General features: G+C 42.2%; 1 protein-coding gene across 5 annotated transcripts in view; it reads left to right on the top strand.

The window, feature by feature from the left end:
* Positions 1 to 18,661, top strand: part of esyt1a (extended synaptotagmin-like protein 1a) — a 132,202-nt gene that overhangs the window by 50,880 nt on the left and 62,661 nt on the right. For 3 of the 5 annotated variants that reach the window (XR_009443513.1, XM_048523350.1, XM_059643449.1), the window contains exons 3-6: positions 2,462 to 2,596; positions 3,820 to 3,893; positions 15,292 to 15,364; positions 17,352 to 17,441. Coding sequence is in view for 4 of the 5 variants with exons in the window: in XM_048523350.1 (XP_048379307.1) it covers positions 2,462 to 2,596; positions 3,820 to 3,893; positions 15,292 to 15,364; positions 17,352 to 17,441 (372 nt within the window). In the remaining variant the exon portion in view is untranslated. Of the gene's footprint in view, positions 1 to 2,461; positions 2,597 to 3,819; positions 3,894 to 15,291; positions 15,365 to 16,969; positions 17,239 to 17,351; positions 17,442 to 18,661 lie in introns of those variants that run through there. The other 2 variants (XM_048523351.1, XM_048523352.2) reach the window with 2 other exon arrangements.

Genomic DNA, 18,661 nt, shown 5'->3' with positions numbered 1-18,661 from the left:
TAATTCTCCTCAACTTCAGCTAGAAGGAGCCAGACTCCAGGACACGTAACCTTTGCCCAAGGAATCCAACTTGCCCTCCTGCCAAAGCAATAAAACCAGTCAAGTGAGCTGCCTACTTCCTGACAGTATAAAATCTGTTTTTTAAAAATGGATTGCAGTTTTCTCAGGATATTATAAGCATCTTGGTAAAATATCTTCCTACCATGAAAGGAATAGAATTTGGGTTCTCTGAGGATTTGAGAAATAAGATTAGATGAAGCAATTTAAGTTTTAACTATATGCACAAATTTAGTATAAGAAGACATGCAAATCTGGTGGTTATACAGAGCATACATCACAAAGCTATAGAAAACCCTAAAAGAGATGATAATGAGAATTTATAAGAGAATCCAAGATTCAAATTGTTGCAGATTTGAGATTTTTAGAAGTCAGTAAGGCTATTCGTCAAACATCAAAGTGAGATTGCCATCATACCCAAGTTTTGTCATTAGTTTCAGGAAGAATTTGAATCAGAGGTGACTGAATCTAATAAATCTCCAAATTATTCAAGTTATGTTGAGATATTTATAATGAATTTTTTGGCATTGTACAATTAAAAGGTAGTGTGTAATAGTAGTATACCACTCTTGATCATTATCCCATATTAAGTGAGATGGACCACCTATTTGTTCAGATTATCTGTTCAATTTATGAGGAAGCTATTTTAAATGTGTTCTTAAAACTAGAGTTGGGTAATCTGTTTAGTCGAGATACCATGTCCAGCAACATAATAAGACTTGCAGTTCTCGCATTTCCTTTATCAGAGATGGCATTGCATCTTCAGTGTTTGTGCGCAGTCTTTAGGATTTTGTTTTAAGGGGTGTCTCATTCTTAACAGCAACTTCACATTGTTGCAAAGGAATTGATCATGTTGTGCATGCAAGCTAGCCTCATCTTTGAAATAACTGCTCGGAGGCAGGTATCCTGTCACCAAGTCACCCTTTATTTATATGTGCAGGCTATGGACTGGCCAGCTAGCTCAGAGCCAGGCCCTTGAGTGAGGAGACTCTCTGACACTTCCGTACACATATGTCAGCCAGGGCTTCCTGACTGGCTCAGGTTAACAGCCCAAATCAGGGAACTCATACTCAATGAGATCCACCTGGCCAACCTCATACCAATCACTACAATATTTTACAAATGCTGTAATACTTACTGAAAAGTAAGTTTTAAATTTGTGTTCCTAAATCTATCCTATGTATATGTATTTAGGGCAGCACAGTGACTCAGTGGTGGGACCTCAGTTCAGTTGCAGCCTTGAGTGACTGTGTGGAGTTTGTACATTATCCCTGTGTCTGTGTGGGTTTCCGGCAGGTTTTCTGGTTTCCTCCCACAGTCTAAAGAAGTGCAGGCTAGGTGGATTGGCCATGGAAAATTGTCCTGTAGTATCCTGGGATGTTTAGGTTAGGTGGATTGGCCATAGCATCTCGGGATGTGCAGGTTAGATGGATTTGGCCGTGCTAAATGCGGTGTTACGGCGATATGGTAGGGGACTGGGTCTGGGTGGGATGCACTTCGGAAGGTCAGACAATACTTGATGGGCTAAATGGCTTCTTTATGCATTGTAAGGATTCTATGTTTTGAACCTTGTTCCTTGATAATGAATGCCTTTGTGCATCAGCCAAACATGCCCACAGTAGGGAAAGGCAGCATTTGGCTTGTGTTGTTCTCCACAAGATATTTTCTTAAGGCTTAGTGCCAAAACCCCCTTCTGTAAACTACTGCCCTCTGCTAACTGGATTATGTTATTACCCACTCAATATGTAGCGTCACTCTTCTGGGTATCAATGTGAGCTCAATTGCTTTCTTCACCTCAGAACGTAGGAGAATTAGCAGTGTATCAGACTTAGTTCAGGCAAAAAAATCGCAGACACTTTATTGAATAGTAAGTGTGCAAATGAATAATATTGAATGCTACACTGATTACAAACTTTTATATTCTCCAAATACCATCAAGATAAAGGTACCCTGCCAGTGTTAAAATACAGTATAAGACTAACCTGCGTAGTTCCTGCCAGGCGAGTTAGTTTAAAATTGGGGCTTTAATTCCTGACTACTGAACTTGGGTTAAGCCTGTTTTTTAATATTTTTAGGATTCTCTCTGAAATTAAATACTTCCACTATGAGTAATCTCTATTTAGGAAAGGGATGACCACATGTCTTCCTTCCCATTTAGGGACAGGAGTAAATTTAGAGCGCAGGTTTCTATGGGACTGGTCCTGCAAGTTGCCGAACAACTACTTACTGAGCCATCTAAATTTCGAAAAGAAGATGTTTTTGACTGTACTGTCAGTTAGGAAGAATGCATCGAATAAGCTTAAAGAAGGCAAATAATAACTGACAAAACTATCATGTCACCTGGGGTTAGGTGCAATTGTTAGATGTCAAATGTAACAAACTAACGGAGACTCTTTATTGGTAGGTTCTACAGCAAGCATGGCCATTTGTTGGTCAGTACCTGGAGAAGCTGTTGGTGAACTCCATTGCTCCCATTATTCGGAGTTCAAACAACCATCTGCAAACCTTTGCCTTCACAAAAGTCAGCTTTGGAGTGAAGGTAATTCTGTACCTGTGCAAGATAAAAGGTGTTTCTCTAACAATCATTAATTTCCTCATTGTTTTGGTATAGGTTAGTTTTGTGTTTGATACCGTGCATCCCACATGTACATTCCAAGAACAATTGAACATTAACCTTTTGCTGCACCTTCCGCCAATTTTATCCAGATGATGATTCAGTCTGTGTTACAGTTCCGTGCACACGCTTGCTCAAGAAGTGAGTCTTGTCATCTGAATCTTAGCCAGGAATGCTGGTTGGCTATTTGACTGTAGAGTCCAAACTTGTCCTCATTTGACAACAAATCACTTACCCTTCCAAACTTGGGTCATGTGTGAAGAGATATTTTTGAACTGTGCAACACGGTGAAGTGATATATTGGGTGGTTTTACTAAACAATTTGCAGAATACATGTGCCTCACAATTCCCTCTCATTTGACAATAACACAAGTATACTGGGGGTCCTGTGGAATGCAGCCTACAATATTAATGAACTTGTAGATACCCATCAGCATGATTTGGTCAATGGTGAATGTGTCAAATAAACATACAACCATTTGACTCGTTTCTATTGAAAAGAAATGTCATACTGGGATATTTACACAACAGAGGGCTCACCCTGGATGCGGTCCTCTCCAGTATCTTATCATGGTGGATCATGAATACTGATCACCCTCCTGTAATTTATGATGATAGCCGTCATTTGGGTGTGAATCTAGACAATGAGCCTGACTATTTTTTATTTTGCCTGTCAGGGCTATGACAGCTGAAGCTAACCCTGTCATCCCTCAACATTTACACATAATCACATCTCAGCAGGAGTTACTGGATAGCAATCATCCTGGCCTAAAGAGCTCCCTCTCCCTCGTAAAAAATTCCACAGGTTCACAACTGTCTGGGGGAAGATATTTCTCCTTATTTCTGTCCTAAATATTCCATCCTGTATCTTTAGACTGTAACCCCTGGTTCTAGACTCCCTGGTCATCAGGAACATCCTTGTTCCAGTGGAAGCAACTAAGCACTGGCCAAAGAATTAATCTGTGACTTTTAGCTGTTCCCTCGCTAAATTTGAGGAGTCAGTGGAGCTTTTACTGTCAGCAGCAGAAGCCTGTTTACTGTGGACCAAAGATTCTGAAATATTCCAAATGTTTCAAATATATTACAAAATGCTAATTGTGCAGGACTGTGTTTTTGGAGATCTGATCATACCTCTGAATGTCTTTCAGCCTCTGAAGATTCATGGAGTACAGGTGCATACAGGTACAGATAAAAGGCAGGTCACACTTGATCTGCATATCAGGTAACTGACTCACTGTTCAATTCCACTTAATTGCTTAAGCTCCAATATCAAAGTTCCTTGCATACAGAACCATACGCTAGCTGTCATATTTGTAATTTATTTGCCTGTTCCTGCTTGATGTATTCATCTGGTGTATTTCGGTGTCCTTTGACGTCCTTGGTTTTTCTATTGATTCACAGTCAAAAATCACTTGAGACCAGGTTTATATGAAATCACAAGCTTTCAGAGCGCACCTGATGAAGGGGCTGTGCTCCGAAATCTTGTGATTTCAAATAAATCTGTTGGACTGTAAGCTGGTGTTGTGCGATTATTTTGACTTTGTCCACCCCAGTCCAACACTAGCACCTCCATATCATGATTCACACCTGCTTTCAAAACAACAGAGATAGCAAGAAATGCAGATGCCGGAGTCAGAGTCAATACAGAGAGGAGCTGGTGGAACATAGCAGGTCAGGCAGCATCAGAGGAGCAGGAAAGTCGATGATTTAGGTTTACACCCTTCATCAGGACTGGGAAAGGGGACGGGAATTCAGAAATAAATATGGGGAGGTTGCGGCTAGGGGATGGTAGGTGGGATGGTGATAGATGGATACACGTAAGGGATTGTGGACATTGGTCAGTGGGAAAGATGGGGCGGATAGGTGGGGAAGGAGCTGGACAGATTGTGTCAAGTCAAGGAGGTGGGGATAGTAGGGAAGATTGGGCATGGGATGAAGCCAGGGGTGAGGAGATTTTTAAACTGGTGAATTCTACGTTGAGGCCATTGGGCTGCAGGTTCCTGAGGTAGAATATGTGGTAATGTTTCTCCAGTTTGCATGTGGCATCATTGTGGCACTGGAGGAGGCCCAGGATGGACATGTCACCCAAGGAGTGGAAGGGGGAGTTTAAATGGTTGGCAACCAGAAGGTGGTGTTGATTATAGCATATGCAGCGTAGATGCTCTGTTAATTGGTCACTGAGTCTGCGCTTGGCCTCACTGATGTAGAGGAGACTGCATCAGGAACAATGGATACAGTACCTAGGTTGGAGGGTGTACAGATTTGGAAAGCTTGTTCAGGGCCTTGGACGGCAATATGAATCAACAGAGGAGTGATGTTGTTGTCCTTGAACTAGGAGGACATCTGAGATGTCCGGAAATGGAATACTCCATCGTGACAGCAGATGTGGAGGAGGCAGGGGAATTGGGAGTAATGGATCGCATTCTTGCAGGAAGGTGGGTGAGAGGAGGTGTTGTCTAGGTAGCTGTAGGAGTTGGTGGGTTTGAAATCAATGTTGTGCTGAGATGGTTACTGGAGATGTCCAGGAAGGGGGAGGGATGTACCAGAGATGGTCCAGGTGAATTTGTGGTTGGGGTGAAAGGTATTAGTTAAGTTGATGAACTGTTCAAGCTCCTCGTAGGCGCATGAGGCAGCGCTGATACCGTCATCAATGTTGCCGAGGAAGAGGTAAGGGATGGTGCCAGTGTAACAGTGGAAGCGGGACTATTCTGCATATTCCTACAAAGATGCAGGCATGCTTTGGACCCACACAGGTGTCCATAGCCGCCCCCTGCATCTTTTGCATTTCCTGCACTTCTGCCTTCAAACCCTTCCCTCCGGTCCTCTCATACCACCCCATAACCTCCTCTTCCCATGTATCATTCACTGCCACTTCTGCCGCCTACAATCTGACCACCACCAAAGAGATATTTCCCTCCCCATCCCTTTCTTCCTTTTGTGGGGACCGCTCTCGCTGCAACTCCCTTGTCCGCTCCATACTCCCCACAAACTCCACCGCACCCAGCACCTTTCTCTGTAACCTCAGGAAGTGCTACACCTGCCTCTACACCTCCCCACTCACCTCTGTCCAAGGCCCCAGCCAATTTTTCCAAATCTGACAGGGGTTCACCTGTACATCCTCCAACCTGGTCTACTGTATCATTTGTTCGCGATGTAACCTCTTCTACATTGGTGAGACTTAACATAGACTCGGACCATTTTGTAGCGTATCTGTGCTCTGTAGACTATAATCAACACCACCTTCTGGTTGCCTGCCATTTTAACTTCTCCTCCCACATGTCCATCCTGGGCCGCCTCCAGTGTCACAATGTCAACACCCAGAAACTGGAGGAACAGCAACTCCTATTCTGCCTTGGGAGCTTGCAGCACAATGGCCTTAACACAGAATTTACTGGTTTTAAAATCTCCCCATCCCTGGCCTCATCCCACGTCCAACCCTCCCTTTCATCCGTGCCTCTGTTACCGGACACAACCTGTCCATCTCCTTCCCCACCTATCTGCCCCACCCTTTCCACTGACCAATCCCTACTACCCCTACCTGCATCCGACTATCACCATTCCATCTACCTTCCCCAGCCTCAGTCCTCTCTATTTATTTCTGAGCTACCTTCCCCCTCCCTAGTCCTGATGTAGGGTGTAAACCCGAAACTTCAACTTTCCTGCTCCGCTGATGCTGCCTGACCTGCTGTGTTTCTTCAGCTTCACAATGTATTGGCTGCTTTCACAACAAACTACGGTGTACCAGTGAAATTATGTTAGCACATTTTTAAAAATCATTCCTAGGTCTCTACCAGTGTCATTGGAGGAGTCGGGAGAGACCTGGCCAACCTTCTGTTCATCACCTGTGTCTTTAAACCAGAGATTCACTGCCTGGGAAAGTGAGCCTAAACTGTGTTCTGGCCCTCTTTACTCTTGCTAGCTACCAAGCAATGGCTCAGATATGTAAATGAAAGGGTATATCGAATCACTTCGCAGATATTGTGCTGTTAGCAGTTTTTAAATCTTGAGGAATGTAGGAAAATAAATGTGATACTGTAACTTTATAGTAAATCTAAAACTCCATCAATCGGAATCAGCTCATCTGTGAGTACTTTGCCACATAAATTTATCTGGGAGCCTCGATATGTAACTTGCATTAATTTTGATTACTTTCATTTCCCAAAGTCATTACAACATTAATTCTTCAATTACATAATGACAAATGTCTCAGCAGCATTCTGCTTGATCAATCATTGCATAATATTTAAACATTATATCACCTAATAGGTATAATTGCTATTGACTGAATATTCCCATTAAATAAGTGAAATAGTCCTGACTGCTTAGGCAGCTGTTGCATTGTTATGACCAGAATGGCAATGAATTGAAAAGAAACTGGTGAATGAAGGTGCATAATGATTGCAAGAGGTACCGAGACCTTGTTGAAGTAACAGATCAGTCAGTACTATTTGGAACTTGCAGTTTTTTTTACTGGTAATTATATTATGAAGCTGCCATTAAGTTGTTGAAAAAAGTAGTTCATCAATAAATTACCTAGGGTGGTCAGATAACACTTATTCTGTCCTCATTCTGACCTAACCAAGGTGGGGTTTAGTGATTGTATCGAGTTCAGCCTGGTGGACATCATATAGTAGGAGTTCCCTGATTGGGGCTATCAGCCTGGTCCAATCAGGGAGCCCTGGCTGACAGGTAAGAACAAGAATGTCAGAGGTTCTGTTCACTCAAAGCTGACTCTGAGAAAGCCAGATCAATGTCAAGGACTCTCCACGTGTAAATAAAGGGTGACTTGCTGATGGGATACTGGCCTCTGACGTTATTTCAGTGGTGTAGTTATAAGCTAGTGGGCATGTTTTAAGGTGAGAGGAGAAAGATTTAAAAGGGACCTGAGGGACAACTATTTCACAAAGGATGGTTCGTTTGTAGAATGAACTGCCAGAGGTTGTGGTAGACGCAGGTACAGTTACAACATTTAAAAGACATTTGAATAGGCGTATGAATAGGAAAAGTTTGCAGGGATGTGTGCAAACACAGCCAAGTGGGACTAATTAGTTTGGAAAACCTGGTTGGCATGGACTAGTTGACAGTAGGGTCTGTTTCTGTGCTCTATGACTCTGTAGCTGCACATTGAGAGAATTAGTTAGGATAACTGGTGGAAGCAGAATATTGAATCTTACTTCTTGTTTGCGTGTCTTATCTTCACTCACCAATAAGTGTTCCCCTCCTGCTAACCAAGTGAAGCAGAAGGCAAACTGGGTATAGTGTATGATAGATGACTGTAATGAGGGTACTGGCGGTAATGAGGGTACCAATGCTGTGAATAGAGGTTGTGGAAAGGATGTAAGAGTAATGTGTGATTTGGGATGGAATGGTGTGGTCTGGGATTGTTGTGGGGAAAGACAGAGAGACCGAGGGAGAAAACAAGACTGACCTATTGAAAAATAAGCAAGAGGTACCTAAAGGACAAAGAATGCATTCCCAGTGCAAAAATCAGGAAAATGCACAAGCTATTCAATAAAATGTTTTGGCATGCATTCTGGAGCTTTAATTAGGTTCTGGCACAAGAATTTTGCAAGCACAATGACTATTGGCGCAAGATCATAGGTGGAAGTGAATTGAACGCAAAACAAGACTAGATCACTCAAATGTCTGCTACACTTAGTATGGCTAAGCACATGTCTATCACACAATGGCCAGGTGTGATTAAATGTGTTTCATTGGCTTAGAGTTTCTCAGCTTAAAAAGTCAACGTCTGCAGCTAGTATTGTGAACAGAATGAAACATTCCGGTTGTCATTTCAGTGGTTTAAAGTTGTTCCACTTATTGAACAAACAGTGTAGCACACATTACTCTGAGGCAAGTCCTATTTCTGAGCACTTTCAACTGTCTTTCTCCAGATTCCTTGTCTTTTTTGCTGTGGGTGGTTCAACAGCAGTTCTCAGAAATCCTTGTGATGTTCCAAGGAGAAACAGCGAATCAATATCAGCCACTGGATCAGCTGGGTTACTCGGAAGTGTTTCATGTTTACTCTAAAGCAAAACATCCCCTTTGTCATCACAACAAAGCTTTCTACTTTGCAGGGAGGATGTTACAGATGACAGTGCAGGTTCTGAGATGAAAGTCGGAAAGTGAGGTTAATGTTAGATTAGTTTAGCAAAGAGATGGCATGGAAATGGTGAGCCAGATGTCCTGTGTAGGTGCAGATGCCAACCTCGACTATATGATTCTCCTCTACACTGGGCTTCCAGCCGTACCTCTGTCTGTGGTAGCAGGAGTGGCCTGTGCTCAGTGTTAAAATCTAAGGGTTACCTTTAATTTGTTTCCACCTCTTCACATAGAAAATTCAAGTTGCTTGGCTACCATCTACAAAATATGTCCAGTCTGTAGCATCTAAATATAAGATGCTCCTTCTTAAGGGAAGATGAAAGGCATGATAACTGGAAGGACAGCCCTCCCCCTTCAATGAGAAAGCTCTAGATGTCTTGCTACAGACATGTAACAAAAGAAGGTAGAAGGTACAACTTGCTGAAAATGCAGCTGTTTAGGCTGCCTGGAAGGAGTTGGCAAAGCAGGTTAATACATTGTTCCAGGTTCACTGAACCTTGGAGCAAACGTACAAGAAACTTTCCAGGGCTTTGCAAAAGAGGATATGGTATTCATTTTTTTCTCCAGTAGCAGGCATTGGTGAGGTGCATTTGAAGGCATGATGCCACCGATCTACAAGCATGCTTGTTTGATGGTGGGGATGTTGATCTGAGAGCGATTACTGATGTTGGAGCACCTATCCTGCTGTTGGCTTTGCAGGTTTTTACAGTCATCACTAATGATATTTCCCTAGGGATTTGAAGTGTCTGATGTACATCGTCCATGACTCACATACAAAAGGAGAAGTTACATTACTGTCTTGTAGATCACGAGCTTGGTACTGGGTTTGAGGTCTTTGTCATCAAACACTCCAGTCTTTCGACAGCTGAAGGCTACATTGGCACACTGGAGGCTGTGTTGAACTTCATTGTTGATGCCAGCCCCTGCTCCAAGATTGCTATGATTCGTTGGTGTTAAGGGATAATGTTGTGTGGCAGGAGAAGGCTAGTAGAGCACCTCCAATATCAGTGGCCTCCTTCAGATGAAATTCCCAGTATCATGGTACTGATTACTAGTAATCAGCTGTATTGGGCAGGCCACATTGTCTGCATACCTGAAATAAGTCTTCCAGCGTAAGCTGTCTACTCCAAGTTCAGTCATGGTAAGCAGGGTAGGGAAGTCCTTCAAGGACATCCTCACAGCCTTCCCGGAAAAATGCAATATCCCCAATAACTCGTGGGAGTTATTTGCTCAAGTACCTAAAGTGGAGCAGCAGCATTCGCAAAGTGCCAAATGCTTTGAGCATTTCCAACAGGCTTAGTTAGTGGCCAAGCGCAAACACTGGAAGGAGCGTGCAAAACCTCGCCTATCCCATCCACCACTTTTTCAGATAGTACATACCCTACCTGTGCAGGTTCAACATGGAATTGTTTTGTCACTTCAGGACTCACAACTCTGGAGTGAAGAAAAGTCTTATTTGGTGCTGGGGGACTGTCTAAAAAGAAGATTCTTGTTTGATATCTTTCTCACTTTATCTCTAATAGTCATTAATTCCCTCAAGCTTGCTCTGCAATTCTAGATTGTGACCGATTATCTGCCTCAATGCCATATTTCCACACGATCCCCAATATCTCTTGATGTCATTAATAACTAAAAATCTATTCATCTATGACTTGAAATTACTTTAATGACTGAGCTTCCACTGCCCTCTTGGCTAGAGATGTCCAAAGATTCACCACCCTCTGAGTTTAGATATCCTTCCTCATTTTAGACCACAATGGCTTGCCTTTTATTCTAAGATTGTGTCCTTTGGGTCTAGATCCCAGAACTGGGAGAAATCTCCTTTCTGTCTACCCTTTCAAGAAGATTGTAAGTTTCTGTGCGATCACCTCTCATTCTTCTAAACTCAGGTCCAGGCTCCTCAACCTCTTTTCAGAGAACAGTTCCACAATTTCAGGAATCAGTCTGGTGACCTTTGCTGCACTCCCTCTAATGGCAAGTACATTATTCTTAAGCAAGGAGATCAGAACTGCACAAATACTCCAGGTGCGGCCACACCAGGGTTCTATACAATTGAAGCAAGACTTCTTTGCTCCTGGACTGAAATCCTCTTGTGATATAACACTGTTTGCTTCCACTTGCTGCACCAGCTAACTTTCAATGACTTCTGAACGAGAACACATCAATATTTTCCAATCTGGCACCATTTAAGAAATACTCTGTGTAGTGGACACACGCACACCATTGATAGAGACCATCCTAAATCATTGAGGCCTAAGCACTGACCTTTGCAACTCTACTTTCTGCCTGTTAACCAATCGTCAGTCCGAACTAGTCTATATTATCCTATAATCCCATGCAATGCATCACATTCTCCAGTTCCCCTTTATCAACTGTGCTAGGAACATCTTCAAAAAACTCTAATGAGATTTGTCAAACATGATTTTGCCTTCATAAATCCATGCTGACCTTGTCCAATCAGACAGTTATTATTCTAAGTATTCAACTTCCTTTGTAATAATTTCTAGTATTTTCCTGATAACATCAGACTAACAGGTCTATAGTAACATAGTGTGGAGCTGGATGAACACAGATTTCTGATGAAGAGTCTAGGCCTGAAACGCCAGCTTTTGTGCTCCTGAGATGCTGCTTGGCCTGCTGTGTTCATCCAGCTCCACACTTTGTTATCTCGGATTCTCAATCATCTGCAGTTCCCATTATCTCTAACAGGTCTACAGTGCCTGTTTTGCCTCTCCGTTCTATCTTAAACAGTAGGGTTACATTTGCAATTTTATAATCTGCTGTTCCAAAATGAGTAGAACTTTTGAAAGACAATACAGCACATCCACTATCTCTATAGCCATCTCTTTCAACTGTGTAGGATGAAGATCATTGGGTCCTGAGGATTTGTCAACTTGTAGTCCCATTAATTTCTCCAATATTACATTTGTCCTAATACTGATTTCTTTTATTTCCACAGTCATACTAGAACCTTGGACCTTAAATATTTCAGGAAACATCTTGTGTCTTCCTCTGTGAAGTCAAATATAAAGCACTTATTTAGCTTCTCTGCCATTTTTCGATTTTCTATTTTAAATTCTCCTGCCTGCCTATGATGGAACTATACTTGTCTTTGCTATTTATTTTTCCACTTTACATACCTGTAGAAGCTTTTAAAATGTTTTTACGTTTGCTATTTTATAGTTATATTCTCTTCTCTCTATCAATTTTTTGATCCTCCTTTACTGAATTCTAAAATTCTACCAATGCCCAGGTTCACAACTCTTTGGCAACTTTATAAATTTCCTCCTTTGATATAATGCTATGTTTAATTTGTCTTTTTAGCCACGGCGGCCTCAGACTGCTTGTTGGATATTTTTGCCTTAAAACAGTGTATGCTTTTCAAAAATCTTTTAATAGGCCATTGTCTATCTATAATGTATTTTTCCAATCCACAACTGCCGGATTCCTCCTTTGGTCTTCATAATTGCCCTTGTTTAGATTTAAAACCCCAGTTTTAGATTGAACTGCATCTTTTTCAAATTTAATGCAGAATTCCATCAGACTGTGGCCACTATTCCCTAAAGGTTCTTTTCCAACAAGTTTACTGATAATCCCATTCTCATTGCATTATAGTGGATCTAAAGTAGCCTGTGCCCTAGTTCACTTCTCAAAAATTACTCCAGAAAACTATCTCAACACATTGCAGGAACTCTTCCTCTACAGCATCAATATTCATTAGTTTTACTCAAGCTGTATATAGATAGGAGTGACCGTATTTCCGTTGCTGCATGCACCGGTAATTTTGTGGTTTTTACCATATCCTAAATTACCACTACGTTTGGTGCCCTATAAACCATTTCTTCCTAGGTTTGCTGCCCCTTGCTGTTTCTTAGCTACACTCAAACAGATTCTACATTGTGTTCTTTCAAATGGAGATCCTCAGTCACTAATATACTGACCCATCCCTTATTAACACACTACCCAGTCTCCTTTTCATTTTTGCCAATGGACTGAGTGTTGTCAATGCCAAGATGGCTGGCAAAGATGAGTAGGACCTTAGCAAGTGTAGATAGTGCCAGTGATGTCACACTACCATGCCAGTGCCTTCTTCACCAGGATGCATTTGCACTGTGTGAATGGAAGTTCCTCCACCTTCCTAAATGTGGGGAGCACTGGCTTGGAGCTCATGCGGGCCAAAATCAAGGCTGACCCTGACTTCACCCCAGGCTCTGCCCATTGACTGGATCAAATGTTATTTAATCATGCCAAAGAGACATAGAGCATTTAATGTGGAAACAGTCAACTCAGCCCTACTTCCCAGCAAAAAGCCTTGAATACCAGAAGTCTGTTGGCCCTCAGCCCTGGGTTCAATCAGTCTGTGGTTTGGCATATATTTGTCCAAGATATATGAATTTACTCCTCCTGTTTCTTTCTTTCTTGTGGATTTCTGATCTCCTGCTTTGCCAGACTTCATTTGGTTACATTTCTTCCCAGTGTAAATTCTCTGCTTATGTTGTGCGGGGGACCTCCAACAGTACTTGACAGTTGTCAGTGAGAGTACATCCATGCCCCTTCCTGCCGGGAGCAGTTTGGGGTGGGGGACAGACAGCAGGCATGGGCAAGTGACAAAGAAAGGAGGAGAAGGCCATACTTGTGAGTAGGACATCTCTGATGGTGGCTACAGATCCTGAAAGGAAAATAGGAGCTAAACATAAACTGGTGCGTAATGCTGAGCTATTTTTGAAAAAGGGCATATTGTTTTCAATTCTCTAGACATCTGGCACCACTCCCAAATCTAAAGATGACTGACCAGCGCCTCCCAATTTCCATTCCCACTTTCTTTACTATCTTTGGATGCACTTTCATGGGGACCTTTATTGGATTACTCCTTCTTCCACCTTCATGTCCATCTCTCTCTTAATTGGAAAATTGTGCCTATGTCATGATTTTGTCGACCTTGAATGGAATGTACAGCACCTCACCCAGCAGAACCTTTGCTTCACTACCCTAGTGGAGTGGTCCACAGCAGCATGAGCCTTGTCATAATAACCGCTTTGTGTGGGTTTTGAACTGCAATCATGTATGTGTGCAAAGAATAACTTTGATCTTTATAAGGAGAAATCATACTGTCAAACAGGGCAAATTCTTTGCATCATTGCAGAATAAGAGCATTATGAGTTCTTCATTGGGAAGCACTAATAATACGTGGGCTGGCACTGATGTCGTGGGAAGTTAATCGAGTAATACCTTGTCTTCTGTATTGGCACTGTAGTTATTATGAGCAGCATTCATGCCTATATAGGTGCCATCTAATCCCTTCAGATGGCAAATTCCTGTGAGCTGTCTAGTATGTTTCTTTTACTGAAAACTGCAGCATATTTTGTATGTGAGCGAAGTGCAGCTGGTTAATCTTATTGATGCCCTTTGGGTTGGCCTGGAAGGATTAATGTACCAGCCATTTCGGTAACAACAAGAAGAGTATCCCAGTTTGTATGATCTGCTGCAGTCTAATGTATGCACATTGCCTGAAAATCAGGCAGCAATGAAGTGGAGGTGTGGGCTCATCCAACATGTCGGGGTAGGAGTGGTAGATACATTAATGCTCTCAGATGCCTTTGGATCTGCAGATTCTGTCTCTGCCTTAATTGGTCCTCCTTATCCAGGTCATCCAACAATCTGGCAGCGGACACTGAATCTAAGCATGCTAACCTCCTTGGGTGCCATCTGCATCTACATTTACTATTGAAATGCAATACCATGCAGAGAAAGGGATGATCGTGTAAAAATACATCATCGGTGGGGGAGATGCTTCAAAATGTTCAAAGAATTTCCTCCAGAGTCTCCCAAAAACAAAAGTGGATTTGAAAATCTAGCCAAAGCAGCAAGCTTTATGTGGGCTTATGGCATAGCCTTATATTAGGATTAAATACTTCATGAGCTGGGCAGTACTTTGGGATGCCCTAAAAGCAAGTTAATTCTTTCTTTCTTTCAATAGAATTTGTCACTGATTCGATTGTGTGTATTTTTGCATTTACGTAATATATCTCTCAAGTGAAAAAAAAATGTTTTTACGACTTGGTTTAGACAATTTTTAAATTATCAAAATTAGAGGAAAATCTACAATGATTTTTTTTTTCCATCTTCCTTAGTCTACCCACTCCCAAACACCATCACTGCATAATAGGGCAGTTAGTGTCATACTCCTGGGTTCTGCCGTATGCTGCTCTACAATTGGCCTGTGGCAACTGTGGAAACCCCTCAGTGGTTACCTTCAACAGTCTGGTCAAAGAAAATCTGCTTGCATTTTTACCTTTTTGGACAACCAGCTACTCTGTAGTCAAGATTATGAATCTAGAGATCTCTGATCAAGCACAACGTTCAGCTTCCTAACTATTGAGACCTAGATCACAGTTGAATGGATTATCCAAGCAACCCCAAAAAGTGACACAGTTCTGCCCCCATGTTTTTGAAGCCAGAATTTGTACACTTCCAGATTCTCTAAAATGGGGTTTCCTCTGTTATCTTTCCCTCTGTAGTTACATTGGTGACTGTGAAATCAATGTTGAAGTGAAGAAGTATTTCTGCAAAGCTGGAGTGAATGGTATCCAGGTATGTCATTTGATGGGAAATAGTAAAGCTCAGTGCACCTTGCAAACCTGTACCCATTTCATAGCACATTTATTGACATTTGAAAAGAAAGCCTAACCTATTGAAGATGGTCACCTTCAATGGCTCAGTGGGCACACACATCATCAGATGCAGTTCCAAGCCACGTAGATTTGGATGGTTCGATCTCTAGCCTGTGCTCAAATCATTTGTAAATACTCGTGCAACAGTGAAGGCATGATTCCTGCCCTCAGTATCCCCAGGCTAGAGAAAAGGCAAACTGGTCAAACTGGCCCAATCAAGGGACTGTAAATGGAAACTACATGGGTGGATGTATGAGGTTCCATCAGATTGTAGACAGTGGCTTTAGATCTTTAAGTTTCATATGACAACACCTTCCAAATCTGCAGTCTCTGCCACCTAGAAGAGCAAGGGCAGTAGAAGCATGAGAACAAGGAGGTTGCAATATCTGACAATGCAGTTACAGTATTAAGTGACAACCATGATCACTATCATTCCAGTCAAAAATAAACAACGTGGATATGAGGAAGTTATGAAATAAGGAAAACTGGTTTTGAGAAACAAAATAAGAAGTTGTTTTGCCCCAATCAGAATACTGAATACCTTTCTTTAAACTCCACTTGTGGGATGTAGGTGTCACTAGCTGGCCAGCATTTATTTTCTGTCCCAAACTATTACTTCAGAAAGTGGGGGTGAGCTGCCTTCTTGAACCGCTGCAGCCCATGTGCTGTAGGTAGACCCACAATGCAGCTGCATTGGATTTTGACCCAGTGACAGTGAAGGAACAGCAATACATTTCCAAGCCAGGATGGTGAGCGGCTTGGGCAGGGGAGAACTTGCAGCTGGTGATATTCCCGTGTATTTGCGACCCTTGTCCTTCTGGATGGAAGTGGTCTTGGGTTTGGAAGACTGTTTCAGGATCTGTGGTGAATTTCTGCAGTGCCTCTTGTAGAATATATGCATTGCTTCTGCTGAACATCAGTGGTGGAGGGAGTGGATGCTTGTGAAATACTGCTCATTTCCAGCAGCTAATCCACAGCCAGCAACATGCAGCCAGTGTGCAAACTGTCCCTATTAGCCAAGCGCCAGCTGCTATTCACTCACCCAGCACCAGCTGGTTTTTGGCAGTTGGTTGAGCTGACAGTCTGCTGCCTGGAGCAAAATGGTTTGCGTTCAAATGGCCCAGCATTCTGTGGAATACAAATAAGGTATCAGGAACAGGGCCAACATTATCTAACAATTCCATCAGCAGCCAAACTGCAGCCAGTCATCAAAAACTAATCTGACAGTTTAGAGAGGAAAACGGAATTATGTTTTCAGATTAATGAACTTTCATCATACATTAACTATGTTTCTATATGCATATGCTTTCTGACCAGTTTAGTACTTCCGGCACTTTATATTTTTATTTGAGCCTTCTCGTATCTGCAGTATTTTGCTCTTTAACCAACAGCTAATCTGCAAACAGCCGCTAGCAGCCAATCCGCCGCAGCTAATCTGCAACCAGCCACATGCAGCCTATCAGTTATCAGATAATCATTAGCCAAGCTGCAGCTGCTATTCCACCAGCACAGTTGGTTTTCAGCATTCAGTGGAGTGGGCAGTCTGCTGCCTGAAGCAAAATGGTTTGGGCCTAAATGGCTCAGGTTACATGAGCATTGATGGACTGAACATGTTATTAACTAGAAATGAGAGCAAGTGGATAAAGGGACTGTGAATGGACGGGGCAGAACAGGAGAACTGGAGCAGTTAACTTAGACAGCAAGTTTCTAACTAAGTACTGAAATGTGGTTGATAATGACAGATATATGTGAGGCAAGCTTAAGGAGAATGCTACAGGTCTATAAGTCATCTTGGTATGAACCTAACTAATACTGAATGTAACACATTTCTCCTGAGGCATTCTGGTATTCATTATTCAAGTGTCTATTCCTTCATTTGCTGACATATTTCACCATCTCTCTTCCAGCTTCATGGGATGCTTCGTGTGATCCTTGAACCATTGATTGGACAGATGCCATTAGTTGGAGCAGTGACTTTGTTTTTTGTCCGCCGCCCAGTAAGTGTGTACGCAAAAACAAAAGCAGTCAAAGATTGGAGAAGGCAATGGCCTAGTGATATTATCATTAGACTATTAATTCAGCAACTCAGCTACTGTTCTTGGCAAAATTCAAACCTGAATTCCATGGCAGATGGTGGAATTTGAATGTAATAAAAATCTGAAATTAAGATTCTAATGCTGACCATGATTCCTTTTATTGATCACCAGGAAAACACGTCTGGTACACTAATGTCCATTAGGGAAGGAAACTGTCATCCTCACCTGGTCTGGACTACATGTGATTACAGACCAAAAGCCTGATGCCTAACTGGCCTCTGGGCAATTAGGGATGAGCAATAAATGCTGGCCTAGCCAGCAATGCCCACATCCTGAGAGTGAATATATATTTTGGGGAGGGATTAATACAGGAGTCCTTAACTAAGGAGTGGTGAGATCTTGACTTGGAATTATTGTGGCTTTTTGTTGAATGGCTTTGGGCTGTATTCTAAGAGTGATTCATAATGAGTGAAGTCTTAAATTGTATTATACATGTTACATATTATTTGCTGCTAAGTAACTCCCATTATTAGGGCTTTTGTGGTGCAGTGGCAGTGTCCCCACCTCTTAGCCAGGAGGCCTGGGTTCAGTTCTACACGCTCCAGAGGTTTGCAATAGAATCGTTGAACAGAGTGGTAGAAAATATTTAGTTGCAGCATAAATGATCAGAAATGCAAACTCGGTTTCTCTTCATAGTGCCTTACCTCCTGAGTTTCTCTTTTCTGGGTCTTATGGCACAGTGGTAGACTGAAGTCCTATCTGCTCCAGAGGTGTGTCATAAGACATCTGAACAAATTAATTAAAAATATTTAACTTGCATTATTAGGGTTCTTATGGTGCAATGCCAGTGCCCCCATCTCTCAACCAGGAGGCCTGGGTTCAAGTCCTACCTGCTGCATGGGTGTGTAATGACATCTCTAAACAAGTGAATTCAGAAAATGTCCATTGTGTGATCCAGCGGTAGTGGCCCTACCTCTGGTTCAGAAAGCCTGGGTTGAGAGTCTTACCTTCCCCACATTTTGTCAGAACATGTTGGTTTTTTAAATTTTTTTTTAAACAAAAGTATCTCTCTCTAAAATGAGTCCAACCAATATGTTTTGCTCGCCAGTTTATGGGTCTCCTTGTGGCGTGGTGGTAGCATATTTACCTCTAAATCAGGAGGCTTGGTTCAAGTCTGAACT

This window comes from Stegostoma tigrinum, chromosome X (assembly GCF_030684315.1).
Source record: "Stegostoma tigrinum isolate sSteTig4 chromosome X, sSteTig4.hap1, whole genome shotgun sequence".
In the NCBI taxonomy this organism is placed as follows: Eukaryota; Metazoa; Chordata; class Chondrichthyes; order Orectolobiformes; family Stegostomatidae; genus Stegostoma; species Stegostoma tigrinum.
Note: the sequence above shows the minus strand (reverse complement) of the source record. Positions and strands in the feature narration are given on the sequence as shown.